This window comes from Apus apus, chromosome 18 (genome assembly GCF_020740795.1).
Source record: "Apus apus isolate bApuApu2 chromosome 18, bApuApu2.pri.cur, whole genome shotgun sequence".
In the NCBI taxonomy this organism is placed as follows: Eukaryota; Metazoa; Chordata; class Aves; order Apodiformes; family Apodidae; genus Apus; species Apus apus.
In genome coordinates this window covers 5,465,210-5,492,790 of record NC_067299.1, presented here as the reverse complement: position 1 = coordinate 5,492,790, position 27,581 = coordinate 5,465,210, and the positions used below count along the sequence as shown (strand labels likewise).

Below are 27,581 nucleotides of genomic sequence, written 5' to 3'. Positions count from 1 at the left end.
TAACAGTGCAGGGCCTCTCCTCTCCTCTGTGCCTCATTACTAGTGGTTAAGGTAGTATCTGCAATCACTGACCCAGCACAAAATTGGTACCACAAGGTGTCTCTGGACAAAGCAGCATCCCAACTCTACACCAAACAGCAACAACCAAACCAATTATTTCTAGGATCCAGCATGAAACTTTGATCTGATAAGTGAACTTCAATCCCCACATGAACTAAAAATAGCAGCAGGACTTGGGCTGAGTCTTACCAACATCAGGTAAGTGACAAGAGACCACCAGCAGAGATCAACTAGGCATCTACAGATACGGGTCATAGGAGACGTTTTCTCTGCCTGAGGTAGGAAACACTTTCTGGTTTCTGTTTGCACAGTGGCTGATTAACGATTAAGGCAATGCAAACCAACAGCTAATACTACAGACACATGCAACTCAAAGCCCTCACTTTGCCATTAACACTTCCCCACACAGGCAAAACATACTGGCCACAGCAGTCTACCCCAAGAAGAGAGATTGAAGAATTCTTACAGTTCTGGACAGCACTGTCAAACTCTTGTCCACCTTCCTTCCTGAAGAGTGGGTAAGTATCTGGCTGTGGAAGCCGATTGGCTGTTATGAGTGCCTTCTGCATCTTGATTCTCCCTTCCAACAGTTGATCACACAAAGCTTCATAACAAAGAGAAAATAAAACAATTATTCAGCAAGCCACTGCATTTGCTCCTTGAGAAGGAGCTGCTGATTTCACAGCACAGGCCCTCTCCTTTGTGCTCCATTACTCCTGCTTAGGGCAAATCTTTGCATGCACTGACCCAGCACAAAATAGGTACAAACAAGGTGTCTCTGGAAAAAGCTGCATCACATCCTATGATCCAGAGTGTAATTCTGTAACCCACCCAAAAAATCATCCCTTTCCTTTACTGTTTAAAAGGACATTCTGCAAATGGAGGTTTGATAGTTTAACAGGACAGGTAGGAGTAAACTGCATTCAGTATTACATTTTGAAAACAGAAGCAGTATCAGCATCACTGCACAGCACTACCAGTGCAGAAGTCCCCATCCCCATCAATACTACAAGTATATTCAGCACTGGTTCAATTAAGCCAGTGGACAAATAACACTTCATAACATGAGCTTTTGTACCAGCAGTGACACCAGTTTGTATAGATTTGGCAGAACATTTGCAAATCACTAGGGCTGCTGTAGCATGCACACACTGTATGTTAGCAGCATGTTAACATGCTGAACTTTCTACGGTGTCAGCAAGGTGAAAGTCTTGTCAAAATACAAAGCAAATGTGCACAAACCTAGCTGGTTCTTCACAGCTTTTCCTTTCTCTACTTCTTCATCCTCTTGTCTTTTTGAGAATGTCATCACCCCCCCATCATCTTCACTGTCTTTAGTTTCCTCTATATTGTTCTGGTTTTCAATCCCATATTCCTCCTCTTCATCACTTCCTTCTTCCATGCTGGCATCATTTTCATCATCATCATCATCATCTTCATCCTCCCCTTCGCTGCTTCCTATGTCATCCATACCCTCCGTAAATCTCTCAAAGTCTGTGATATTCTGGAAACTGAACTTTGGTGCCTTGGCCTTGACAGACAGATCTGTCTCTTCATCTTCTTCTAAGTCATCCTCCTGGTCACTGCCAGCACTGCTGGGCTTCTTCTCTGTTTTACTGCCTAAGCTGCCATTCTCTTCTGAATCTTCACTGCCGCTGTACCACTCATCTGATTCTTCTTCAGCTAATAATTAAAAGACAAAAAAAGTTATTTACTTACCAGTAAAATGTGGTTCTTTGCAGTATGTATCATCAATAGCTCCTGGTTTGGGCTATCCCAGGTCCAAACTCTGTTTTACCTGTGTATGATGTTACTCTTTGTTTTGGCTAGATAATGGAACTGCAAGGCCACAGCCACAGTAAGATCCCAGCTCACACTCCCTGTGGCAATGACTAGTGAATCCATGGCTTAGCTTTCCCATGGAACAATGACATGATGAGCACACAGTGTACTCAGAATTGTTTATACAGATTTTTAAAATTACAATCTTTATAGACTAGCAGTCCCCAAGATATATTGGCTTCAAAATGGGAGCTGTTTCTTTTCCTCCACAGGACGTTCAGTCAGCGCACCGAACCTCACTTTACATTCAGTCACACTTGTGCCTTCATTCGGAAAAATGACCTCTCCTCCAGGATTTCCCCTTCCCTCAAGCCAAAAAACGTGGCTTGAATTTCAGAAAGGCACTTCAAGAAGGTGTCCAACTTAATTGTACCTCTTTATTGCCTGCCCTGTAACAGGGACCTGAAGTTTGTCATCCCAGTTCTGATGGCACGAGCTCACTAACATCAAATTTTGACTTGTCTAGTGAAAATGGGAAAAAAAATAGGTCTTACCTTCAGACAGAGCATTTCCCCAGAGCTCTTCTTGCAAGGCTTTGCGTGATGTAGCTTTTCCAATGTACCTTTGATCAGCTTCCAAGAGAGAGGCTGAAGTTTTTTTCCGTAGATTACCAACAGGGAGAATGTCATCTGCAGTTTCATCCTCAAATTTATCAATGACTTTAGCAACTGTAGCTGTGGGGGGAAAAAAAAAAAAAAGAAAAAAAGAAAAAAGAGGAGGCATGTTTATCCTGAACTGAATTTCAGATTAGAAGTAGCTGCAGGACGGAGCCATGGGAAACCCCTCATGCTCTACAGATTAAAATATACCACAAAGGTGAGCTGGATGGCAACCCAGGCTCACAGAAGAGTCTGGTTTTTAGGCTTGGAGGGGGAACAAGGCAACTTCCCTGAGTGCTGGGGAAAAGCCTCATTTCTGCAAAGGGGAAAAGGTTACTGGGGGACCTAAGTCAGAAAAGAAGCCTCACAGCTGGGCCCTCTGATCAGCACCAGTCCTTCCTAGGAGCTACTGCGTACAGTTAACATTTAAGATCAAGCAGAAGAGATAAGACAGCTCCAAGGGTATTTTTCAGAAAACATCCTGTGACTTCTCTGCAGCCAGAAGAGTTCTTCCAGCTGCCAGGTTACCTCTGCAGGAGGAAAGAAGATGTTACATGAACTGAACAATTCCAGCCCCCTGTCAGTACTCTGGACTTCACCACACACAGGTTTGGTACTACAGGGCTCACCTGCAATACAGAGGTGGATGTTACTAACAAATATGAGAAATCCTGCTGAGTAAGTTTTTTAATGAACATTGCCTACATCCAGACTTTCTTCCCTGCCTATTCTTTACTTCAGAGAATCCACACAAAGCACTAGACCAGGTAAGCCTACCCAAGCCCTTCCACAGATTCATGAGGGTCTCACGAGAAGTGTAATCCTCCAGGTGGAAGACTGTGAAGCTCTTCACTCCCTTCACCCTTACAGACTAAGTAAGAAAAACTCCAATTCAGATGCACTTTGGCCTCTTGCTATATATACGAGCCACATAAATACAAACATTTTAGAATGGCTGAAGAGAGAAAATTTCACTGTGGTTAGTACCCTCTTTCTTACCTACCTTCTCCAGGACACATAACAGAGCATTCCAGTAAAGAGAAGGCACCTACCATACTCCCTCCTTATTTTCATTCATGTGTAAGACACCCTGTATGCAAAATTACAGGGTTAGCTTTGTTCAACCAATTGAGTAATCCAAATGGCTGAACATTGCTAAGTGCTCTTTTAATGTGTGTTTGGAAATGTTAATGCCTCACATATAGTGTTTACTTGAGGCAGGGGGGAAGCAAAAAAAAACCACCAAAAAAAAAATCTCTTGCTCATAATCAAAGCAACAAAATCAGCTGTAAATATAGTCACTCCAGCTACAAGATGATGTCAAGATGCTCAGCACCAAGGAATGACTGGGCAAGAATGACCTGTTGCACTCGACAGATCTGGTGTTTTCTCAGCATCACTAAAGCATAAAGTCTGAAACTAATGATTACTAAAATAGGAAAACTCCTCTGCTGATGGCATTCATTTCCTCAGTGGGTACTAAGATGTTGCCTTCAAGATACTATTGCTCTCACATGCACACACTTGCACAGAAGAACCAGGCTAGCTGGCACAATATTCACCATGACCTCCTAAAGCCAAGCACTGTCAGTATGTGATGGTTAACTTGCTATCTGGAGAGATCAAGTGCAGGAACTGTGTGACAGACATGCCCCAGAGATGGATGTGTCCTGCCCCATGGTCTACTGACAGACCGGTGGGGGAGACTGCTCTGGAGAGGCTACATCCAAGAAATGGCAAGCACCAGCCTGCAAACTTAGAAGATGACACCACCACCTACATGTTACAAAGAAAAGGATTAATGACTCCAAAATCACAACTAAGGCAAAAAAACCTTGATTTAAAAGGTAAGTTGGTAACTCGTCACTGGCAAGCATCAAGCAAGCTGCCCAGCGTGCTGCGGCCTGCTTGAAACACCCGGTGCGCCGGAGGGGGGAGGGTTTGCGTCTCCTCAGCCTCCTCTCGCTGCCTCAGCCGCACCTGCCGCGCCTCCCCGGCTGAGGCACCAGTCCTGCCCCAGCCCCGCGAGTTCACGTCTCTTTTTCTAGAAGTTTCCAGCCGGATCCGCTCCCCAGCCTGGCTTGGCACACTGCGGCCTGTGGCGGGGCCTGCACCGGGGCAGCTGGGCCTGGGCAGCCTTGAGGGAACTCGGCGCGGAAGGAACTCCAGCCCCGAGCTCTGAGGTAACGCTGATCCCGGAGGGAGCCCCAGTCTCTGAAGTACCCCCGGGGCCCTCGGTTACCTCAGCCCCGAGCCGTTCCGGCGCGGCGGGCCGAGCACCGCTGGCCGAGGGGCCGCCCGGAGCGGCGGGCACCGCGGGGAGCGCCGATCCCTGCGCGGGGCCGGGCCCCGATGTGCGCGCAACCCGCCACGTGCGGCCGGTCCGGCAGCGCCCGATCCCACCCCCTCCCGGGGCCGCCCCGCCGGCCGCGGGTGTTCAACCCTCCTCCCGGCCCTCCCGCACCTTCCTCCGCGTCGTCCTCGGGGTCCCGCAGGCTGGGCCGGGGGTCGAGCAGCTCCTCCAGCTGCCGCGCTAAGGGCGCCGCCATCTTCTCGAGAGAGGAGGGAGGGAGGGAGGGAGGGCGGGGCGGGGGCGGGGCCCTGCGGGGTCCTAGCGCCCGGTCCCGCCGCCGGGGGGGGGGCTCTCGGTCCCCTCCAGCGTTGAAGGGTAATAATTAATACAAATAATTTTATACATCGGAGTGGTGCTCCGAAGCCCGGAAGCGCTGGGATTGCAGCGGAATAAAAGCCCCACTATATCATGCAAAATATGACGGCAACCTCTCCAAGTCAGCATCACACTCTTTCTTTGGCACCGCTGAACTGAATTAATGCTTTTCCTGCCCTACGCGTTAAACACCTCGTGGTGTTGAAGCCACGGGCCCAGGTGCTTCCGTCAGCCCCAGTCCTTGTGCACAGATGGATCCTTACACCGTACTTACACCAGACAGATCCTTGAACCAGAGTTACACCAACCTCAGCAAATCCACACCAGCACCAAAGCTCCCAGGGCACTTTTGCCCCACTCTGGCCTAGAAGCAGCAGCACAGTGTTACAGAAGTGACCTGCTGAGAGCACTAACAAGAACAGGTTCTCATGGGTTTGCCTGCTGACGGCTTCTCCTGGCACCCGGGGTGGGGGGGAGTGGTGTGGCCCCAAAACCACAAAGTTAGACATGGAATCAGGGAACGGCAACACAGGTTGGAGCCTATTTTGTTACAGGGAAGCAGGGACCCAAATCAGTTCTCGTATCAACATTGCAGATGTAGGTCTGAGCTTCAGAGCCCACAGCGAGCTGCTACAGGAGGTCAGCCTGGACTCCAGGATTTTGGTTTTCCCACAGCTGGCGCTGGGATCCTGCCTGGGAAGGGGCCAGCAGCAAGCTGCAAACTCGAGCTGGGCACCGGCTCAAGCCCAAGCTCAAAGACAAATGACACAGGCTGCTTGTTCATCCCCTTCTCGTCAACGCAGGACTCTTCCCTCCTTATCTGTTTTGAAATGCTATAAAAATGAATCCAGCCACGATTTCTAATTGGAAGGCAGAAGGGTGCGGGCCCGGCGCAGCGGTGCTGGGTGCAGGCAGGCAGCTCTCCTACAGAGGGCAGAGGAATATCGCTCATCGCCGCCGCCTCCAGCAGCTTCTGCGCCTGCCACCAGCTTGGGAGGGGGCCTGGGGGTCCTGAGGGGCACCAGGGATGGAAGCGTCCGGGAGAAACCCAAATACCTCACCCCCCTCTCAAATGCCCTAAGACTGTCCCTGTAAAACTGGGTGATACTGTGCGGTGTGCAGACAATATGCTGTTCAATTTATACAAAAACTAATGTTTACTGAAAATGCACATTGTCATTGCAGGCAAACTCCTTGGATTTCAGGCTGTTGAGTATTTCAGTCCTATTTCAACTTTATTTTGTAGTTTGTGTTCATTTTTTCATAGCATGATCGACAGCTGTAATACTCTGCATTTCTATATCATGTGGGTTGGCCATTGCCCCAGCAATATGAAACTAAGCACATTTTTTTTCCCCCCGTAAGATACGCTTTTCTAAAACAGGAAGCTTACAAAGCAGGAGATGTGTACAGGGTGTCTTCCCTGCTTTCCTTCCCGTTTGTTTTTGTTTTTTTTTTTCCCATTGATTTTGTAGGTATTTTGCTTCCAGAGTAAAAGGTGCCATTATAAACAAAGGGAGGAGCCTGGAGAAATAAATCTATAGAAAACTAAGTAGCAGAAAGAAGTGCTTACCTGAACAGTTACTTAGCAGTAACTAACCACTCACCTAACCAAAGAATTAGTGCCAAGACCCCCCCCACATTATTGCATTTTCAAACCTCTGCACTCTTGCAGAGTGAAAAAGAGATGGTCTCTAACCTAACAAATAATAAATGGCCCTGTTAATAAACACAGAGAGGCTTTTAGTGGTGGTTAAATAAAACATACCCAATATAATTAATAAAAAATACACAGTGAGTTGCATTAGATCTTTGGAGTAAAAAAATGGGCTTCTTGAAGTCAACAGCATTTTTGCCGCTCACACGGGTGAGATCAGGATTTCACCCACTGAGACTAATGGGACAATAGTTTGGTATAAATCCCAAATCCAGCAATGCATTAAAATTCACATGTGCACAACTATAAACTTGAGGGGTTCTGACAGAGCTTAGGGACCAGTTTCTTTTCTGTCCCATGTCCATCACATCGGTGCAAAGCAAACAATTTTTGATAAGGAGATTCAGTCAATATAAACCAACATCAAACAGAAAATGCTGTATATAAAAGTCATGGATTGTCAAAATATTTCACCAACCGAGTCTCCTTCGTCACTGTTTATTCTCTCTCTCTATTGCCTTTCACTTAGCCGGGTAATTAAAACAGACTCTCAGGCTTGGTTTTAATTTCTGGTTCACATGCCCTCAAACCATGCTGCTGTAGTTTGGACTCATAATCATGTGGGGGAATATTTGTACAAAAATGATATAAATACATTTTAATTTAAGACAATCATGGAAGCCTTTTTTTGCACCACAGTATGTTCTGTAAACTATAAGCAGAAGCCATCAAACTAACTGACTTAATGTCTCTGGCATTTTTCCTCTTAATTTTACTTTTTATTTATGTGCTTATTTGCTCAATTGAAAACAACACCCTAAACACAGAGCAGATAAACAAGTGAATTTTGAATAGTCTGTACTACAAAAAAAAACAACCAACCACTTTCAATTTCTCACACTCAGCTTCTTTTGCTCCTGTTTACTTTTGGAGCTTGTCATCTTTTAGGAAATTGTTAGATTAGATGGTGGCTTTGGCAGTGAAAGACTGTATCATCCTTGAGTGTCTGCGTAATTACAGGTTATTAATAAGAATCTGTTTTTCAGAGCATTTCTTTACTTAAATACATCAATCAATGTGTTGGATCTCTCAAGCCATCCGGACACGCCGGCCGAGTCACTCGCTGCTCCTCGGCACAACCTGCGCTGAGCAGAGCCAGGTCCCTACGGCCGGAGCGGGCTGGGATGGGAGGCAGGAACCCGAGTGCCCGGGATTCCCAGGGACATCCACGGGAATGACACGCGCCAGAGTCGCCTCGACTGAATTTAATTGAATTGCATTATCAACGGCAGAATTTGACCCACATACAGAGGAGTGCATGCTATCCAAAAATAGCTACAAGCCGGCGCTGAGCTTATCTTTCTAACACTTTGGCTAGCAAATGTAATTTTCCAAACCAGCCTTTTTCATTTCAGCCATACTATTTCATTTAAAAATCTTCTTTTTAAATCAGCAACGCAATTTGCCAGTGAAAAATAGAAAAAAAGAAAAGGAAAAAAATACGGAGAGAAGCAGGAAAGAGCACACATAAAACCTATCCACTAAAACAAATTACTTAGCAGGAAATTTAGATTATCTACATTAAAAACCACACTCCTTATAAATATTTATTACTATTTTTCTTCCCTGATTTTATTTACTTAAGTATTTCTGATATTCCCGATCCGTCACTCATTCAAAGAACACAATTGTTTTAAAGATTTAATCAACCCTAATTGTTCTTACATCTAAAAATACAGTTAATACAGTGTGCCTGAATAGATGCCCAGCCCAAAGATGCTTCCAGCAGATAAGAATTTTAACAGCCACCCAGAGACCATAAAAAAACTAGAAGAAAACTATTCTTGGACAGAGCAAAAAAATCTGTTTTTCAGCCACAAAACAACCTCCCTGTGCAACCCTGTGTGCCCAGAAGGCCTGGGCAGAGCTGCTCCCGCCAGGCACCGGGTGCCGGCAGCTTCACTCCGGCCATTCCCCGCCACACCTCGCTGTGCCTCTTCCCCTGCTCTACATACATCTGGAGCTGTTTTCCAGCTCATCTGTGCTGCATGACAATGCTCACACCATACAGGGACCTTTCCACAAAATCCCACCAGACCTGCCCTGCCATCCTTGGTGAGCAGAGCTGAGGATTTCATCCCAAACCATAGGAGACACCGCCAGCCTCTCTAAAGGCTCATGTTCTGCTGGAAACAAGCTGGTATTAAAACCAATCCAGAAAAAAAAAAATATTAAAAAATACATCTCGTTCTTAACGTTTCCAAAAATGCTCTGGAAACTGAACCAAATGCCATTGAGATGGAGCTGTTCCTGAGTCTGAAGACAGCCTGTACCTAAAGACCGACAGGAGAGCAGCTGCGGCCCAGCCCCAGGAGCCTGTGCAGGGCCAGGGGATGTTCCAAGATCCCAACCATCATCCAAACAATAAAAGCAGGATGTGCAGCAGGGGCAGCCATCCCAGGCACAAATGGTGACAATGCTACAGGAAGATGAGAAGCCCTACGAGCAGCCATACCCCTCCAGTCACAATCACCCCAGCACAGAGATGAGGGCAGCTGAAGGTCACCTCACTGTGAGGCCACGTTAATTCTGCAGTTTCTGCATCACAATTCTGCATTTAGGGGATTAAAAACTCTCCAGACAACAAAAAACTCCACTTCCTAAGCATCACCCCCTGCTCGAGAGCTAAAAGCACCACAAATGCTATTGACAAAGAAACAGAAGATAGCAATCCCAGAAGGATTTCTAACCCAGATATATTTATAATGGTCGCTTTAATTTCATTTATAACTTCATGGGTATTTTGTTGGCATGAAGAAAGCTAAGCACCCAGTGCCATGGCAGACACAAAGATCTTCCAGAACCTGCTCCAGCATCCTAATTCCCTGATCCCAGATAAGTGAACATCAACCACATTTCAGGATATGTCGCAATTGCTTAATCTTAACATATGTGAATTTATCTACTGGGGTAGTAACAGAAAGGAAGACTGCAAATGCTTATATTGAATACTGTAAGAACATGCAAAGCTTAAATACAACCCTCTTGTTCAGGGAAAAAATCCAGACTATGGCAAAAGGAATCATTCCTGAGAGGACACTGCAACACTTCCTAGGATGGCAAAAGCATGTAAATCATCACTGATATTTTTAAAGCATATTTATTTATAGATTTGTATCATGTACCCATCGCTCAGCATCTGGGTACACATACATATATTAAAATAATATGTATAATTTTTCTAAAAATTGTAATTTAAGTACATTCTTACTCCTAGGATACAGACTTTTCCAAATCCTGCACCATGCCCCAGGCAAATGCCTGAGTGATCAGACACTAGCAGTGCCCAGGGCTGAAGGGGAAGGGCAGGGAGAGCATAGCATGGTGGCAGCACAGGGGAGGGGACCCTTTGGGCCAAAAGTGGACTTGTTTGGATGCTGGAGAGTCACAACATTTCAAAGACACTTTGAGCAGCCTTTAAAATATCTCCTTCAGGTAGATTAGCTCATGAATAATACTTACGATGTTTGTCTTGGAGGAGAGTGGTCTGACAGGTGGGGTTTGCACAAGCTGCCGGTCTCGTACGTTCAAACACGGAGCCTCCCTGGTCTGTGCTGGGAGGGCTCGTGCCGCTCGCTGAGGCCACGGGTACCATCCCAAACTGGGAGCAGCACCCGGGCTGCACCTTCTGCTGGGACACAGCCACAAGGTGAAGGTCACCGAAACCAGCAGCAGTCAAGGAAGGGAAGATCAAAAAAGAGTTGTTACTTCTAGAAACGCTTTTGCAATTGCGTCGCACACACGTGCAGATGCGTGTGGCACGTCCATGTCTCTGCAGTGAAAGGAATTAACACGTATATGTAAAATCCACCCAAGCAGCACATGTTTTTTGAGACCCTTCTCCTGCAGACCTCTATTCACCCAAGTAAGGCTGCTGAAGTCAATGGAAATGCTCTTGTAAACAAGGACTTACAAGAACCCAACGTGACAATGATTTCAAAAGGAGTTTTGACTGTGCAATTGTTGGTGGATTAGGGTCTTCAGAAACACCCAGCTCACTCTGAAGAGCACAGAATTCAAATCTGCAAAGTGCTGGGGCCTCCGGAGCGGATCCCGGGAAGCACTGAAGGACATGCTGAGCCTTAAGCATGGGAACAGCTCCTGGGCTCCTCCCAGAGAGGGGCAAAACCCCTATGGAAGGGATGGGAGCATTGAAAAAATACAGGCTCTCCTCCCTGCCTTTTATAAACCACTGACCTAATCTGAACCATATCACATCACTGCCTAAATTAACAGGGAACAAAGTGTACAAATACCTCCTTACCAACAACAACAAAAAAAGGAAAAACAGAAAAAAAGCCCCAACCACTTGGCAGACACGTTTTCTACAAAATAAGCTTATTTGGTGAAATTCTCATTTAAAATAATTGATTCAACAATAAACCAGCAGCACAGACCAGAAGTGCAAACAGCAATATTTATCAATAGCACTTGCCCAGATAAGTAAAACTTTGTAATAAATAGATCCCCCATTACTTTGCTTATATAAATGCAAAACAGAGCAACAAAACATGGCAACAATACAAAAGACAAATAAATGAGTTAGACACAGAGCCCAGGAGTTTAAGAAGTCTCCCCTGTATTTAATAAAGCATGATTTTTTTTAGAAACACTAACAGATCCCTTGCAAATAGTTTTTAACTTTATATTATTATATAAGACATTCTGTGTTTAAAGTGAACTATTGCTTCATCTAGATGGCCCCTCTGCTGGGCATAGAAACTAGGCTGTGAACAAAATTAAAAAAAAAAAAAAATCACCATTGAAAATTACAAATCATACAACTTTAAAGCATTTTGATAATTTTGTCTTTCCCCTCAGTACAAAGACAGAAATAACTGAATCGCTAGGAATGTAGAAGTCTGTGGTTTAGCGTCAATTTCTGCATCTATAGAAAATAAGAAAGAAGCCAGACAGAGTCACGAGTAGTTGAGAGATGGAGGAAAAGATGCAATTATAACTCATCCCATCCTATTAGCTCAGCAGGTGGAAAACATTTAAACCAGCGAATTTCAGAACCGAACCTAATTCTCTGCTTCTAACACAGGTCAAAGTCCTCTTGGAACCAGTGAGACCTTTCCTTTTCAAGACGTGAATATTTGGGATTCTGCGATCATTTATAATTAAAACATTAAATCTGTCATTTCACAAGGTTCTGGAATTTTTTGTTTTGCTTCATTTTTCTCCAAGAAAATTAGTATGTATCTAGTGCAAAGCACAATATTCTCCCCGCTGCCCTTCAGAGATCTCCAGCTACACCAAATGCTATTAAACAATTGACTTTGTATCAGCTCTAAAAAAAGATTAAAATTACTTTCACAACACTGAGATTCCAAACCATCCAATTAGGAAAAAAAACATTAGAAATTACCTTTGGAGAATTAATTTACCTAAAAAATGGATCAATTAAAAACGGCACCTTTTTTTTTTACGTTTACAATACATTTTTGTTTCTGCATAAAATAAGCATTCTGAATCTGTTTCAGTACAGACCAAGAATAGGTTCATATATTTAACAAGTTGATTCCAATTTTGAAATATAATGTACAGTTAAATTGTACTTCAACAACGGATGGAAAGAAAGGCTGGAGCTGCCGCTGCCGGTATCTGCATCGACACCAGGGTTTAGGCTCCCACCAGAGCAAAAGAGCTAGACAGGATTATCAGCAGAGTGGATCAGTCTTTCTCAGGGCTATTTTACTCAAGAGAATCCATTTAAAATTGCTTAAAACATCAAATGAAACACGAGTTATCTAAACATCAGATTTTCTAATTTTATTAAAAACGCACAAATTTTATCCAACATGTTTTCTTTCATACAGTGAATGGTCTAATATGCACTGGAGGTCACACAAGCTTAGGTTTATTAGAACAATAAAAGACATATGAGAAATTTAATATATAAAGAAAAAAGTAGCAGCTGTTGACTGCATATTTGACCATAAAATTTAAATATTTTGGACTTTTATTTTAAAGACACAAAAATAAAACCTGTGTGGGTCTATATAAGTCATATTAACAATTCCATGAATGTTCAACAGGACTAAAAATTAGCAAATATGTTTGTTTGTTTTTTAACCTTGTAACACTTTTTAAACACCTTCTCGGGTTGCTGGTGCAAAGCACCTTACAGTATTTGTGCTATATATTTACTTTATTTGGCAACTGTCTGGGTTTCGTGGGTTTTTTTCTTTGCCTTCTGTAAACAACACCTTTTACAAACTAGCACAGTGAACCACAAGCCCTGCAATCTGTTATAACATCTACAGAAAAGAAAAGGAACTATTTTGGTTGGTTGCTCAAAATATTTTGCTTTTGAACAAGAGGTTCTAAAACAGGATTTATTAGTAAAACATTGAACTCCTGAATTTAACATTAGACGTAAACAGTTGACTGTTTTTAGTTCAATAGAGTCTTTTTGTTTAGCTTTTCTCTCTCTGTGAAGGTAGAATACTTTTTGTTTGCTTGCTTTTTTCAAGTCATTTTCGTTAGAGGTCTGGGTGGTGACCTTTGCTAGGATGAGGAGGTTTTGTACGAGTAGCTTTGTGAAGGTAGAAGAGTTGGTGCTGAGGGCTTAACATTTAGTATTTGCTATTTTGGAAAACAAAACAAAAAGAAAGGAAAAAAGAAAGTTGTCCCACCTGATAGTCAGCAGGCTGAAATGGCTGAAGCTAAAAAGAGTTTCTTGTTGTCGAACTTTCTGAGAGACAAAAATTAACAAATAAATTCATAATGCCAGAACCATCCTTAACCGGGAACGCTAGAGTTCTTGAAGCTTTTTTCCCCCTTTTCTTTGACCTTTCCTTCATTCAATTATTTTTTTTAATTACTTTTTTGTTTGTTTTTAAATTAGAAGTTTCTAAGGATTGTGGCTCTTAGGATGACATCCAACAGGGCAATCACACTTATGCCATCCTACAGTATGGCAGCACTTTACTGTACAGCTTCACCAGTTTCTCTGTCAACGGTACAAAAAAAGTCCCCTTGCTTGTTTGATACAACCATAACAGGAAGATTGTCCTGGTCTAGAGCAAAGCTTGCCTTGGAGCGATTTGGATTCAGTTCATTCCCAAGGTAATATTGTCTTAGGACAGGAGAGATGTTATATTTATTCATTTCTGTACACCATAACAATAAGCAGACTAGATGATCATCACTTACTTAGACCCAGTTTGTTTTAAAGCTACCACACAGCTGCTTCGTTCATTTCTGGTGGATGGGACAAGTGATTGCCATAGTTAGCACCACCGTTGACGGATATTGAAGAAAAAGGAGGACTGGGGCCAAAAACTTCTGCGGACATGGAGTGCAAGGACCCGGGCAGGTTGGGTTCGGGGCTGGGCGAGTCTCCTGGGGGGTGTGACATGATGTCAGTGAAGCGCTGAGCCTCACTGGAGGGGTGATGTCCGGGGAGGGGGTGATCCAGGGCCCCCAGGGGGGTGCCTGATGGCCCCGAGGAGGGCACGAATGGGAGATCCACGGGGGTCTGCGCTTGAGATGATGGAGGTCCTTGCGGAAAGAAATCGTAATTGCTTCCAGGGCCGTAATACTCGCTCTGATAATCTGGTGGACAAGGAGAAACAGAGGGAAGGTAACGCACAGGCAATGCAACCGAGTGGAAAAGACACGAGTGCGTGCTTCAACGGCAGTGCCTCCAAATGTCACCCAGAGCTCGCTGAACTCAAGGGGGAAACGTGCCAGCGGCTCGGCCGGGCTCTGGCCGATTCCCGGGGATCCCCTTCCAGCGGAGCCCGGAATGAAGCACCGAGATCAAACGGCCGGGTTAAAAAATGCCGGCGGCTCAGCAACAGCACCGCGGGCGGGGAACCTCCCCCGGCGGGCTCCGAGGGGCGAGGAAACCCGGCTGCGGCCCGGGGGGGAGAAATTACCCCGGCTGTGGGGAGATGGCCCCGGTGTCGAGCGCGCGGAGCGGCCGGGGGTGCGGGCACCCCAACACGGGGTGTCGGTGAGGGAAGCGCGTTACCCACCTCCGTAGAAGGAGAAGGGCCCGTTAGGGATGAGCTCGCCGGGCTCCAGGCGGTCCACGAGCGGGCGCATCCTGCGCGGGCTGCGGAAGAAGGCGTGTCGGCGGGCGCCTAGCGCGCTCAGCTGCTTCATCCGCCGCTCCTTGGAGCGCCGGTTCTGGAACCAGACCTGGCGGGCGGCGGGAAAGGTACCGGTCACGGGAGCCTCGGCCCCGGGGGTCCCGGTCACGGGAGCTTCGGCCCCGCCGCGGACGATCCCCCCACCCCGGTTTCCTTCGTTCGGCCCCGATCCCGCTCCTCCCGTTACAAACCGGGCCGAGTGCTCCCCGCCGCCCGCAGCTCGCCGGCTGCAGGTCAAGAATGATTGAGTTAATTCTTATTACCCTGACAAGATTACTCCTAATTACCCTCACACTGAGACTCTCCAATCTAACCTCGTCTTTAATGGTCCTTTAACCCCCCATTACCCCCAGCGCTGCGGGTTTATAAACCTTTTAATAATTCCGGCGCATTGTCATTCTTATTTATCCATTAACTCCTCACATTTATGGTTATTAATTTCGATACCATTTACAGCTTCTTGAGGACTTTTTCTAAAACTAACCGACAGCTCAGCCACCGCCGACCGGCTGGGGTGCCGCGACCACCATAATTTAAAACGACGGCGGGGCTTTCCCCGGCCCTGCAGTGCGGGGGCTGCCGGCCACCAGTCCCTCCACGGCTCCGCATCCCCAGAGACGGCGGCGGGGCCGTGCCCGGTGCCCCGGGGGTCCGCGCGGTACTCCGGGGGGGGCCGCGGTACCTGGATGACCCGCATGTTGAGGCCGGTCTCCTGCGCCAATTGCTCCCTGATGTGCCGGGTGGGTTTTGGGGTGGCCGCGAAGGCGGCTTTCAGAGTCTCTAGCTGTTTGGCTTTGATGGTGGTGCGGGGTCCCCGCCGCTTGGCCCCCAGGTTCTGGTCGTCGTTTTCGTTGCTGCCCGTTTCCTTGTCGGAGACGTTGGCGCTTTCCGAGTCCTTGGCGTCGTCCTGGGAGGGGTCTTGGGAGTCGGGGGACAGGCTGGGGTCACTGCCGGTGGTGGCTGGGCGAGGAGAGGAAACCGGGTCACGCTCAGCCTGGAGGCGGCCGGGGGGAAACAGCGACGGCGGGGGACGGGCCGGGGGAGAGGAGGGAAGAGACCAGGAAGGCAGAAGAGAAGGGAGAAGGCAAGCGAGAAGGGAAGGACCGGCTCTCAGCCCGCGGAGGACCCGGGGCTGAGCGCATCCCCGCCCTGCAGCGCCCCGGCCGCGCTCCCTCACCTGAATGCAGGCTGTTTTCTTTGGCAGTATTGCTGTTATTTAGGTAATCTTCTTTGCAGACAAACTTGTTTTCGTCTATGATGTAGAGCTCCTCGCCGGTGGAGAGTTGCTTGTTACACATCATACACGTAAAACAGTTCAAGTGGAACACTTTGCTCCGCGCCCTGCGGACAAGGTCGCTGGGGGAGATGCCCTGGGCACAACCCGCGCACTTGGTCCCAAAACACCTGCGGGGAGAGACCGGGCAGGGGGTCAGCAGGGCCCGCCGGAGCTGCAGGACTCGCCGAAAGCGGCCGCAGTCCGGCCCCGGGGCCAGCGCACCCGCCGCGCCCCTCACCGCGGCCTCCTCCCGCCCCGCCGGCCGGCACCGCTTGGACATGCAACATGAAATGAAATTAAATAAAATAAATGTAATTAAACGAAATTAAATAAAGCAGCCCTCCAGAGCGTTCTCGCTTCCAAACGAACGAATGCCGGAAATCATATCTTTAAAATATAAAAGACTCGATCGGCACAGAGGACAAAGTGCTGCGGGATTAATTAAACACCGGGGCTGCGGTGTCCAGGATTCCCTCTCCGCGCCTTGGCACATTGGTTAAAGACACTCTAATAAACATTAATCAGAAATTCTTATACGTTATTAATGGGTCACGGCCGCGCGCTGGCTAGAGGAGCCGCTGGTACCGGCTTGGCCGGCGCTGGGAGCCGGGAGCCAAGAGCCAAACCCGCACCGGGGTCGGTGCTACCCGCGTTCGGCACCGACCGGGGCTCCGGTAACTGGGCCCGGGGCAGAGCTGGGCGATGCTATGTGCTCCGTGACGGGCTCCGTGGCCATCCCGGGCCCGAGTCGATCTTTGCCATTATTGCCGGTGTGCTGAGGGCCCCGGCCGGGCACGACATAGGGATCCCTGCTCCTAGCCCGAGATTTATTCCGGCATGCGCGGCGCACGCGGTGGCGAGCGGGTGTCGGTACCCGCTCCCCTCTCCATCAACCTGCCGGGGATGGAGCGCGGTTCGCTGCCTTATGCGGCGGCCTCGGCCCGGTGTGACGGTATGCGTTGGGCCCGCAGAGCTGCGCACCGAGCCACAGAATACCGCCGCACCGGGCTCCGGGAACAACGCCGGGCTCACGGCAAGCTCACAGCCGCAGGATGCCTCGACAAGAGCCGCTGCAACGGGCCCGGGACTGCAACGGGGCCCGTGCCGCACCGCCCCTGCTCCCGCTCCGCCGGTCGATAGTTTCGAGGCAACTTTGGGAACTCGAGTTCGGCCGGTGCCCGCGGAGAGCGGCCGGGCCTCGCCTTGCGGGCCCCGACGGGGCACCCAGGGGCCCTTTCCTCGGGCCTGACCCCCGCCCGCCCCGGGAGATCACCTGGAGGAATAACAACTGGTTCGGGGGTGTCTGCGTGTGCACGGAGAGGGAAAACAGGAAGGAAGAGTCGTTTGTAGGTCACATTGAACAAGGGGAGAAAACAAAACAAAAAATAAAATAAAGGGGAAAAGGGAGATGAAAAATGGATGCAAAGGGGCAATGGCTCCGGGCAGGGGGGTCCGGTACTTACCGAAAGAAGTCGTTTTTGCAGTAAAGCTTGCCTTCTCGCGAAAAGCATTTCTCTGTCAAATTGCATTTACATTCACAGCACTGAACACACTTCACATGCCAAGCCCTGTCCAGTACATTCAACAAAAACCGGTCCAAGATTGGCCTTTTGCAGCCTGCACAGTGAACCATTGTCTTTGGTTATTTCTGAGAGTGGGGGGTAGTGGTTTCCCAGGTGTCGAGCAAACAAAAATAAATTAAAAAAAAAATATTAAAAAGACGACAACACCGGCGTAGGTTTAAAATTTTTTGTGTGTGTTTGTTTGAAAAGCCTTGGAGAAGTGAAGGAGAAGAAAAAGTAAGGGCGGAAGAAAAATATCTTCGTTCGAGTGTCCTAGGAGGGATACACAGGAGAAACCACCCACTGCCCGAGGAGACCAGCGCTTCGACACAACCGCAGAATCCCGGCCGCTACCAACCGCGACAGCAACAACAATAATAATAATATTTATAATAAAACAACAACGACTATAAAGATTTGCACTCATAAAATTTAAAAAATAAAATAAAAACAAAAATAAAAAACCAAACCAAAAGCAAACAACGCCAAAAAGCGAGCGTGATGAGTTTTTCTCAGGTCTGAGGTAGAGCAGTCAGGAGTCAAAGTGCTTTTCCCAAAGAGAAATCAAAAGAGGGGGAAAAAAAAAAAAAAAAAAGAAGAAAAATAAATAAGAAAACGAGACATGGAGACCCGGCAGCGGTCAGACGGGCTGTGGCTGCTGCCGCGGCGACATGGCCCTACGCGCCGCGGAGCGGGCCGCCGTCCTTACGCGGGGGGGTGGGGGGGGACGCTCCGCAGCTCCTGGCTCCGTGTTCTCTCTCTCTCTCTCTCTCTCTCTTTCTCCCTCGACGTCTCGGCGGTACCGTCGCACCCGGCTCCTACCTACCCCCGCGCACCGCCCTGCGCGCTACCCGCAGCGGCCGGCCGCGTTCCCGGCATCTCCCGGCGCTGCCGGCTTTTGTTCCGCCTCCTGTGCCGGGCCGGGCCGAGCCGTGGTGAGGAGGGCAGGGCCGTGCCGGGCCGTGGCGGGGCCGGGCAGGGCAGGGCAGAGAGCGGCCGCCCGCACTGCCCGCGCCGTCCCGCGCTGTCCCGCGCTGCCCGCTCCGCATGTTCCCGGCAGCCTCGCGCCCGCAGCCTTATGCACCGCGCGCACACGTCACCGCCCGCCCCGGCCAATCGCCGCCGCCGCTGCCGCCGACCCCCCCCCCCGCCCCCCCCACCCCCGCCGACTCGCGCCCGCCCGCGCCGTCGCCGCCGGACGGGGCGTCCGCGCCCCTTTATAGAGCCGCCGGGGCGCGCCCGGCCCGCACCGCGCCGGGACCGACGGACGGACCGAGGGACGGACCGAGGGACGGACCGACAGACCCACCGACGGCCTGGGAACGCGCCGCAGAGGGTAGGTGTGTCGGTGCTTGGGGGGAGAACGGGGCCGCTCGATGGGGTCTGGCACCCCCACAGGGTGACGCATCCGCTATAGGGACCCACCGACCCCTTCCCGCCGCCGGAGCGGTTGGCTGGGAAGAGTCGTCAAACAAAGTTCCCGGTTTAGTGTGGTTGCCCTCTCCCTCATCATAAACGGCAAGCCCCGAGGGCGGGTGGCCCGGAGACCCTCCGTGGGGGTCTGCCCGAGGAGCAGCCCGCGACGGCTCTCCTTTCCCGCGGAAAATGTGCCGATGGGCCGGGACCGCGGCCCGCGGTGCTCCGACGTGCCCGAGGGGTTCCGCGCCGGCGGGGAGGGGGCGGCGGGGCACGGTGCCGCCCGGCCTCCGCGGGCAGAGGGAAGGAACCTGTAACGTTGCGGTGATTCCGTTACCGGCGCTCGCAGTGCTCGTCTAGGGCCGATCGGCACCGGCTGCCGCCGTTGTATTTTTTTTAATATTATTATTTTGGCAAATAAAAACGCATTTGCTTTTACCTTCCAGGGGCTCGGTCGGTGGCCGGGGCGGTTGGCAGGGACGTGCTTTTTCTTTCCTTCGCGCTTTGCTGCCGCTCCCGGGAGGTGTCACCGCCCGGTAGACGCGGACCGGGCCCCGGACCCCTCCCAGTCCCTCTGTGGCTGAGAACCCGCTCTCACCCTCCCCGCGGGATGACTGATCCCCTGGCGGGGAATTAGGAGGGAAAACGACGCATTAAATATCCTGAGCGTGCCTAAAGGTTGCTTACACACAGGACTGCGAGCCGGGGCCGGTACGGCGGGGCGCGCACCCTCCGCGGCCGCGGGGGTTGGCAGAATCCCCCGCCTCCCGCGTCCTCACCCACCGTTCGCGCTTTTACGTCTGTTTTCCTCGTCCTTTAGAGGAGGGGAGTTAGGGAGGGAGAATGAGGGACGGAGAAATATGAAAATAAAATTGAAAACCAAGGCAGGAAAACCCTCTTCGGTGCCGGGGCTCGGAGCTGCCCTGAGGAGTGCGGAGACTGCCTAGGCCGGGGGAGCCTGCGGAGCTGTCCCCGTGCCGAGGTGCTCCTGCGGGTGTTTAAAAGCCCCGTGGCTGGCTCCGCTATTTGTCGCCCCCCTTCCCCACGCACGTCTCCGTGTACGCCTGGAGCCGGCCATCCCCGCCCCGTCGGGGCCGCGCAGGGCTCTCCGCGTCCCTGCCCTCCCCGCCCAGCTGTTGGTTTTGCTTTACCGCCGCTTGCGGGGATCAATAGACCCCCGGGCACCCCCTGCCCGCTCGGGCCCCCCGCATATGGGCCGCTTCTCATGCGGGGCGGAGGGGCTGAGGGGGCGCGGGCTGCCTGGCTCCACCGCCCGGGAAGGCGACAGCTGTGGGCTGCCGTCAGGGGACCGAGGGGACCGCTTCCCTTTGACCGCGGGCCCCCAAGTGACATGTGTTGGTGGGGATGAATGAGGGGAAGGAGATGAGCATCTTATGTCCATCAAGCACCAGTTTTTCATAGCATTTTTTTTCCCCTTTCCCAGGCGTTAGCTAAAGCATCTGCTTGTCCCCTGCCCCCTCCCGCCCTGCAGGGCCCGGGGACGCCAAGGCAGGCACAGACCGCTGTGTCCACCCCTCTCCCAGGGCTGCGGGAGGGGAGCGGAGCCCGTCGGCCTCGGGTACCCGCCGCACACTGCGGTGGGGCGGGCAGCACGGATTTCCCGGCGGGGGTACCTGCCCCCTCGCCCCAGCACACGCAGATCTGTCAGACCCTCCGCACAGGAGAGGCAGCAGCGCAGAGTGAAGGGAGCTGCTTACCCGGGCGGTGGGGACCGTGGGGTGTCCCGGGTCCGTCTCGCCCCCAAAGGGCGAACCCGACTCAGCAAGAGGCAAAAATGCCACCGCTGTTTGCGGCAGGCTCTGAAAATAACAAGTCGACAAGCCCGAACTCCCACGGGGCTCCTCTGCCCCGCGTGTCCCGGCGTGGGGCACCCACGGGCCGGAGGGCCGCGGAGCCTAAGGGGATGGGGGGAAAAATCTCCCACAGCCCCCGGTGATGAAGGGCACGGCAGCACTCGGCCTGCCACCGCCCCTTCCAAGGGCAGTGCGCCTAGGTTAGTGGTTTTTGTTTTGGTGTTCATTGTATTTTGTAATTCGCCCGGGCCCGTTCCCGGCAGCGGCCAAGCCCCCAGCCCCGGGAGAGCCCATCCGCGCCCGGGGGGAGCCGGCCGGGATGTTTCATAGCCAAGAAACCCTGACCGGTCCCAAGGCTGGAAAAGGGGGAAATTAGAAGAATAAATAAAAATAAATTAAAAACAAATTAAAAAATAAATTTAAACTCCCTCCAATTTCTTTTAAATGTAATCTAGAAGGGGGAAAAGTCCCTTTAAGGTGAGTTGGAATTTGCATTTTATTGGTGTCGTTCCCGTCTTTTTAGTTACACATCACCCGGTTTATCATCAGCCTTTCTACACCGCTGCGCTCGGTAATGGGATTTCTCTCTCCTTTACGGGGCACTCGTGCTGTACGAACACCGGAGCCAGCTCGTCCCCATCGTCGGTGCTGCCGGCCGAGCTCCGGGCACTGCGGTGCATCCCCCCAAGCACCCGAGAGAAGCCGAGAAAGAAACTTCCCTCTCACCTGGGCACAGGCACTTTCTTTGCCGTGTCCGTCCCCCGGCAGCACTTAAGCTTTTTTATTTTATTTTTCCCCCTTCGCAACGCTGCACAACGACCGCGCCCGGAATCGGTGATGTTACCGGCTATAAGCGACCGGCGGAGCCGCTTTCGCCCACGGCTTCTCGGTCCCTGGCCCCTCCGTGGCCGGTAGCATCCTCGACGGGGAGGGTCGGGGAAGGCAGCGCCGAGCTCCAGCTCCGACCCTTCCGCATCCCCCCGCAAGCGCCGACCGGAGCGGTCCCCGCCGTCCCGCTCAGCGCTTGGCAGGGGTGCCAGCCCGTGGAAGAAGGTGGGGGTCACACCTTTCCCCCCCCTTCCCACCCCCGAAGTTTTCCCCGGTGAGCTCCTCCGCCTGATGAAATATATATGCGGCTAATGCAGTAAACAAATACTGAAGTTGCGATGTAATTAAAGCGGTAGAACAATCCCCCCGCAATGAACCCATTGCTGGACGGGATCCATCCCTGCGCCCCGCGCCAGGTTTGTTTTAAGAGAGCTTGGGAAAAAAAAAAAACACACAACAACAAAAAAACCCAAACCAAAGCAACAAACAAAACAACCGAAAAGATCTGTAAATTATGTATTAGTGGGTCCCAGTTTATCCTGCCACACTCGGGTCGATGCTGAGGGTAAACACGCCCGAGCGATCCCGCACCGTTCCCCCCCCAGCTCCGCTCGTCTTTTCTTATTTATTTTTCTGCCCCTCCTCCCCGCCACCCCCCCCTTGATTAGCCCCCCTCCGGATTGCTTTACACGTCGCTAAATGTTGTCGCTTACATTCAAAGCTCATGCATTGTTTATGGGAAATATAGTTAATAAATAATTACAAATCTGAGGTTTCTGCGTTTGACTGAGAGCGGCCGGCAGAGACGGGAAAACACCCGGGAAGGGACCGGGGCCGAGCTCGCCCGGGAGCGGATCCCGGAGCGGGGGTCTGGGGTTCGGGCCGGGCCCGGGCAGGGGGAACCCGGCTGGGGGGCCCGAGGGTGTGACAGCTGAAGGGGTTTCTTCACGTTGTTCAAGAGAGAAAGGACAGATAAAAGACGAATAAAAGAGGAAAAGAAAGAAAAGAGGTGGCGGGGGCGGGGGGAGACTATAAAAAAAGAGGGTGAAACAAACCCCAGGAGGATGCACCGATCCCGGCTCATCCATCTTCATTGTCTCCGTGTGTGCAAAAGCAACTCCAGTATAAGGAAAAGCCACTATCAAAGCCATGGCTTTATTTTATATCCTATAGATCAGGAGGGAGGCAAAGCTTTATTTTCGCCCAGAGACAGATATTTTATTTCTCTCTTACGGTTTTATGTGTGAGAGATGTCAAAAAGGTAAAATAGATTGCTAATGCATAGGCAAAACGAAGCTGTTTTGGCATGCTCTGTGTCAGGAGGTCTCCCAGGGAGAGCAGGCTGGGGATTTAGGACTGATGGGAGACTCGGGGGGATTTCTGCTAAAACATCTCTCTCCATAAATTCAGCCGCGTGGTCAGCTCGATAGGGAGAAAGAGTTTTAAAGGGGAAGAGTTGGAGCGCGGCGGAGCAGAGCGCAGCCCCGCGGTGCCCTGTCTCGGCCCGGCCGGCGGGGGAGGACCTGGGGCGGCTCCGGGGGGTCACCGCGGTGGGGCCGATCGCTTCTCTCCGTGGCGCTGGGGACCCGCCTGAGCCGCTCCCGGCTCGTCCCGCCCGGCAGAAGCGCCTGTGCGCACCCAGCACGCTCACAGCTCCGCTCCTTACCCGATTTTAAGGGTTTTTTTCCCTTTCTTATTTTTTTCCCCAAAAAAAACAAGCCCCCCCGACGGTCGGTGTAAACTCCGCGGCTGCAGAGCGGCAGCCCCCGGCTGCCTCCGCTGCTCCGCATCTGCCTCCTCACCGAGCCCTAACAGCGGCTTTGCGAGGATCTTTTGCAAAGTTAAAATATATCTCCCCAAGCTGCAACAATTTTCATACTTTTTGACCTCGGGGATTTACTTAGCCCGCTAAGTTCAAGGCTCAGAAGCCCAAGGCTATTACTCATGTAGGCACTCCCACCACCACCACTTTTCACCACATATTTTATCATTTGACTTCCTGGCTTAAATTCATGTTATGGCAAATAATGGATGGTAATACTTTCCCCCTTCCCCATGTTAATTGTCTTGTCTGACAACCTCTACATTTGAAATGATTTAAAGCAAACAACCGGGAGACAAACCAGCACAAAACATCTGCAGGAGCCCTGCAGCTCCAGCTCTTCCCTTGCAAGTTGGTGGCTGGATCCAGGGACTGGATTCAGGGCCAGCCCCCCTCAAAGCATCGCTCAGCTCTTGCTGGGGTTATGGTGGTGCTGAGGAGGCTTCTCCCCAGTGCTCTGCAGCCCCCCCCAGCCTCCTCTGGCTTTGCTGCCCAAATTACTGCTCTTCTTTAGGTGGCTGAAATGGGGAAACAAACCAGAGTGCTATTTGCAAATTAAAAAAAGCAAGGTGTAGTTGATTAGCAAATTAATTATTCCAGTACCCCCAGGATTATATTGTTTTTCTAAGTTCTGTGGGCCTGTGTAATTTACTAATTTCACAGTCACTGAACTTCCCTGGGAGTAAGAGTCAATCTCACCCACCTATCTAACACGTCTCTCTGGCTGTGTGCAGAGCCTGTCGGCAGCATCAGAAGGAAAAAGGGTGTCCAGACCTTTTCCCCTGCTCCTGCCCTGACCTGCTGCATGACTTTGGCCAAATTCTTTGTTTTTTCTTATTTCTGAGGGTGGACAATACCTTCCTACCCAACAAGAATGTATCTTCCTGCTTAGAAAGAAGTAACTGCACGGACTTCCCTCTGCTGAAGGCTGCCACTGGCTTCCCACATGTGTACAGAAAAGAGCTGCTGCATTATTTGTCTTTTACAAGCAGTTGGAGAAGAGGGTTCCCAATGTAAGAGGTTTTTTTTGTCATCAGCTTGTGGTGTCTCACATCACCATCACGCAGAGAGTCTGAGAAAAATAACTGAAATTAAAAAAAAATAGGACCATCCCAGTAAAACATTGGGATAATGCACCTACATTGATGGGAAACCAGCACTGCCCTCTGCCTACCTGCTGCAGGGGCAGGAGCAGATCTCAGGTCAGGGTGATAAAACAGCATCACCAGGTATCACAGCACCCCAAACTTCCCTCTCTGCATGTGAAAACAAATCCAGAGCTCCTGGCTGTATTTATATCTGTCTGCTTAGTCCCAACCTCTGATTAATCATCTTCTATACATAGATTCTGTAATTTGATACGACATTACTATATAATATCCTATGTCACACCCTATTTATATAGGCTTCTATTTTAAGGCTTCTGACAGGCCGCAGAGGCTCTGGCCAGCGTGCCCTCTTCTCTTCCTGCTTTATCACATGCCCACAAATAGAGGCAGATGCCTTCATGCTGCTGGAGGTGTCTGCAGCTCAGCACAACATTTTCTTTGCCCGGGCCAGGTGGGCAAGAGCCAGGTAAAAGGCAGAGGCTGCGTGGGAGCTGGTGACTCAGAGTGCTCACACATCCCTCCCTCCCTGACGGGGGTCACTGGCCCGCACCTGACAGGGCTGGTTAGCACTGCACAGCACTGCACTGCTCTGGCACCTGAGCTGCTAACTGAGCAGCTGGTTTCTGCAGGGTCACCACTGCGCTGCCATCAGTCTGGGGCACTGCAATAAGGAGATGTGGTCAAATGTTATTTTATTTAAAAAACGCACGTATAAAACCCTGGTTCCCTTCCCCTTCTTTGTACAGCAGTGAGTGACAGTCTGTGTTTGGCTGTACACACGTACAGCTCATTTCAACACTTCAGCAAGGAGATGGCATGCACAGCCACAAGCCCATTACTCTGAAATGCATCAATATACCATTTCCAAGATGAAAACCCCAGATAATTTTGTTCTAGAACGTGAAATTTCACAAGTTTCAAATAATTTTTCCAGGAGAAGCCAGGGATAGAGCTCAGTTCCCACCAGGGTCCTACCCAATGGGGCTGTCCTGTCTGATGGTGCTCTCCTGTGCCCTGCTGTGCTCCAGGGCAGGTCCCTCACATGGGGCAGAGCGGCACACCAGCATTACCAAGGACCAATTCTCCATGCTCAAAAGTTGACTTTAAAAATTGCATATAGTTCTAAGAAATCACTCCTCAACATGGTTGTCTCCAGCTGCACTTGGAGATCCCTGCCAGAACTGCAGTCTTGGTGAGGCATGGGGCAGGGAGCAGCTCATTGAGGGTCACCCAGATGATCAGCACAACCAACATCTCCCAACTCTCACACAGATGCACTGCACCCTTTGGATTCCATCACCCCTCAGCTCCATTCCTTGTTGTGTTGCCTGGTGGATGTAGACCCCCGTTTCATCCAGACCCCATTTGCATTGCCCTCCCCAGGGCGCTGCTGTCGAGGGTTGGATGAGGCTCCAGTGTTGGGCATCACCACTCCCCTCCTTACTGATGGCCTGTCATAACTTGTCAGTGAGTTGGTCACTCACAAGTTACCAGGCACTGAAAACTTTCATCAGCCCTAGTTCCTGTGTGCTCTTCTCACCTCTCTGTATCCACAGGTGAAGGTGGCTCCAGGGAGCAGAGGCTGATGCACCCAACCCCAACTCAGCGCCACCACAAATGCACAGGAGCTGGTTCTGCCTACCAACAAGTAAACCTTGGTACAAATGGAGTGTCCCTATTTACCTACACTTCCTTCGGGAGCAGCCCCAAACCCTAGTGGACAGTTTTACAAAGCCTTTCTCTCCTGACTGTGAAATGACATGATTTTCACTGCTAACAATTGCTGAAGGAGCTGTTCTGTGCTCATCTGCCTCGTGCTGGGAGCGCCATGTCACGTGCGTATAAGAACAGAAACTTCCTGAGATGTTGGGACTCAGAAACTCAGAATTCCCTACCAATGTTTTTTTTTTTCATTTGATAAAATAAGATCTCGATTGCTGTAATTAGTTAATATTTGTAAAGCCTGTAAGATTCCAGAATAAATGTCTGAAAGCAACTCAGATGGCTATTAGAGAAATGTGTTAATAATAATGAGGATGGCTGGTGAGAAGACATCACTCCTAATGATGTATGATTTATTTCCTTAAGGGTGTGCTAATAAACAAAACTCATTTTTAAAATCTGGCACATTTATTCCACATATGCTCTCACATCAAATAAGTTACCCTAACTACAGCAGGGTCTTCCCTCTTCTCCCCTCTCTGAAATTTCTCATTAACTCTCTGGCTGCTGATTACAAGGAAAAGTGCATCTTCCCATCTAGCACCCTAGCTATTAAACCTGGGTCCTGGGCTACCAGCCTGCCTGCTGCCAGCCAGAGGGACCTCCCCAAGGGTCCCTTCTCTGCTGTGAAGGATTTTGGGTGTCTGTCCTCATCCCAACCTGAGCTTTGCAGGGAGATCCTAGATGGATCCCTGAGTCCCAGACCAACTCCCAGACCAACCTAAACCCCACCACATTTTGTCTGTAGGCTGTCATGACTTCTCTTGCAAAACTAGAGGAGCTCCTCCATGGCTCACGAAGTAAAGTGTTTCCTTTCCCTTGGTGGGGTCAGCCCATGGTGCTGTGACAAAGTGAAGCACAGCAGGTGAGCAGAGTCAGGCTCTGTGGGTGCTGAGGGAGCTCTGTGGGTCCTGAGGGAGCTCTGTGGGTCCTGAGGGAGCTCTGTGGGTGCCTGCCATGCCCTGCATGTCATCTACTCACTGCTCTTCCCTCACATGGCTTTACACAGAATCAATAAGGTGGTAACTCAAATCTTTTCTG

At 50.4% G+C, this 27,581-nt stretch overlaps 2 protein-coding genes and 1 long non-coding RNA gene across 3 annotated transcripts in view; 1 reads left to right on the top strand and 2 right to left on the bottom strand.

Moving 5' to 3' along the window:
* Positions 1–5,060, bottom strand: part of AATF (apoptosis antagonizing transcription factor) — a 52,470-nt gene extending 47,410 nt beyond the window's left edge. Inside the window, exons 1-4 of the mRNA XM_051635467.1 lie at positions 4,966–5,060; positions 2,397–2,576; positions 1,303–1,743; positions 527–664 (exon numbers count right to left, since the gene is read on the bottom strand). Of these exons, the coding sequence (XP_051491427.1) occupies positions 527–664; positions 1,303–1,743; positions 2,397–2,576; positions 4,966–5,050 (844 nt within the window). The 5' untranslated portion in view covers positions 5,051–5,060. The remainder of the gene's footprint in view (positions 1–526; positions 665–1,302; positions 1,744–2,396; positions 2,577–4,965) is intronic.
* Positions 5,061–12,319: 7,259 nt separating this feature from the next.
* LHX1 (LIM homeobox 1) lies at positions 12,320–18,515 on the bottom strand. Its single transcript, XM_051635473.1, has 5 exons — positions 17,731–18,515; positions 16,169–16,395; positions 15,674–15,951; positions 14,875–15,040; positions 12,320–14,449 (listed from the first exon to the last, which is right to left on the bottom strand). Exons 1-5 carry the CDS (start codon positions 17,898–17,900, stop codon positions 14,070–14,072), a joined length of 1,221 nt encoding a protein of 406 aa, XP_051491433.1. The 5' UTR covers positions 17,901–18,515; the 3' UTR covers positions 12,320–14,069.
* A 574-nt stretch (positions 18,516–19,089) lies between these two features.
* Positions 19,090–26,938, top strand: LOC127392049 (uncharacterized). The gene is made up of 2 exons (XR_007891172.1): positions 19,090–19,165; positions 26,375–26,938. It is a non-coding gene; the product is annotated as an uncharacterized LOC127392049 (long non-coding RNA).
* Positions 26,939–27,581: the final 643 nt, after the last annotated feature.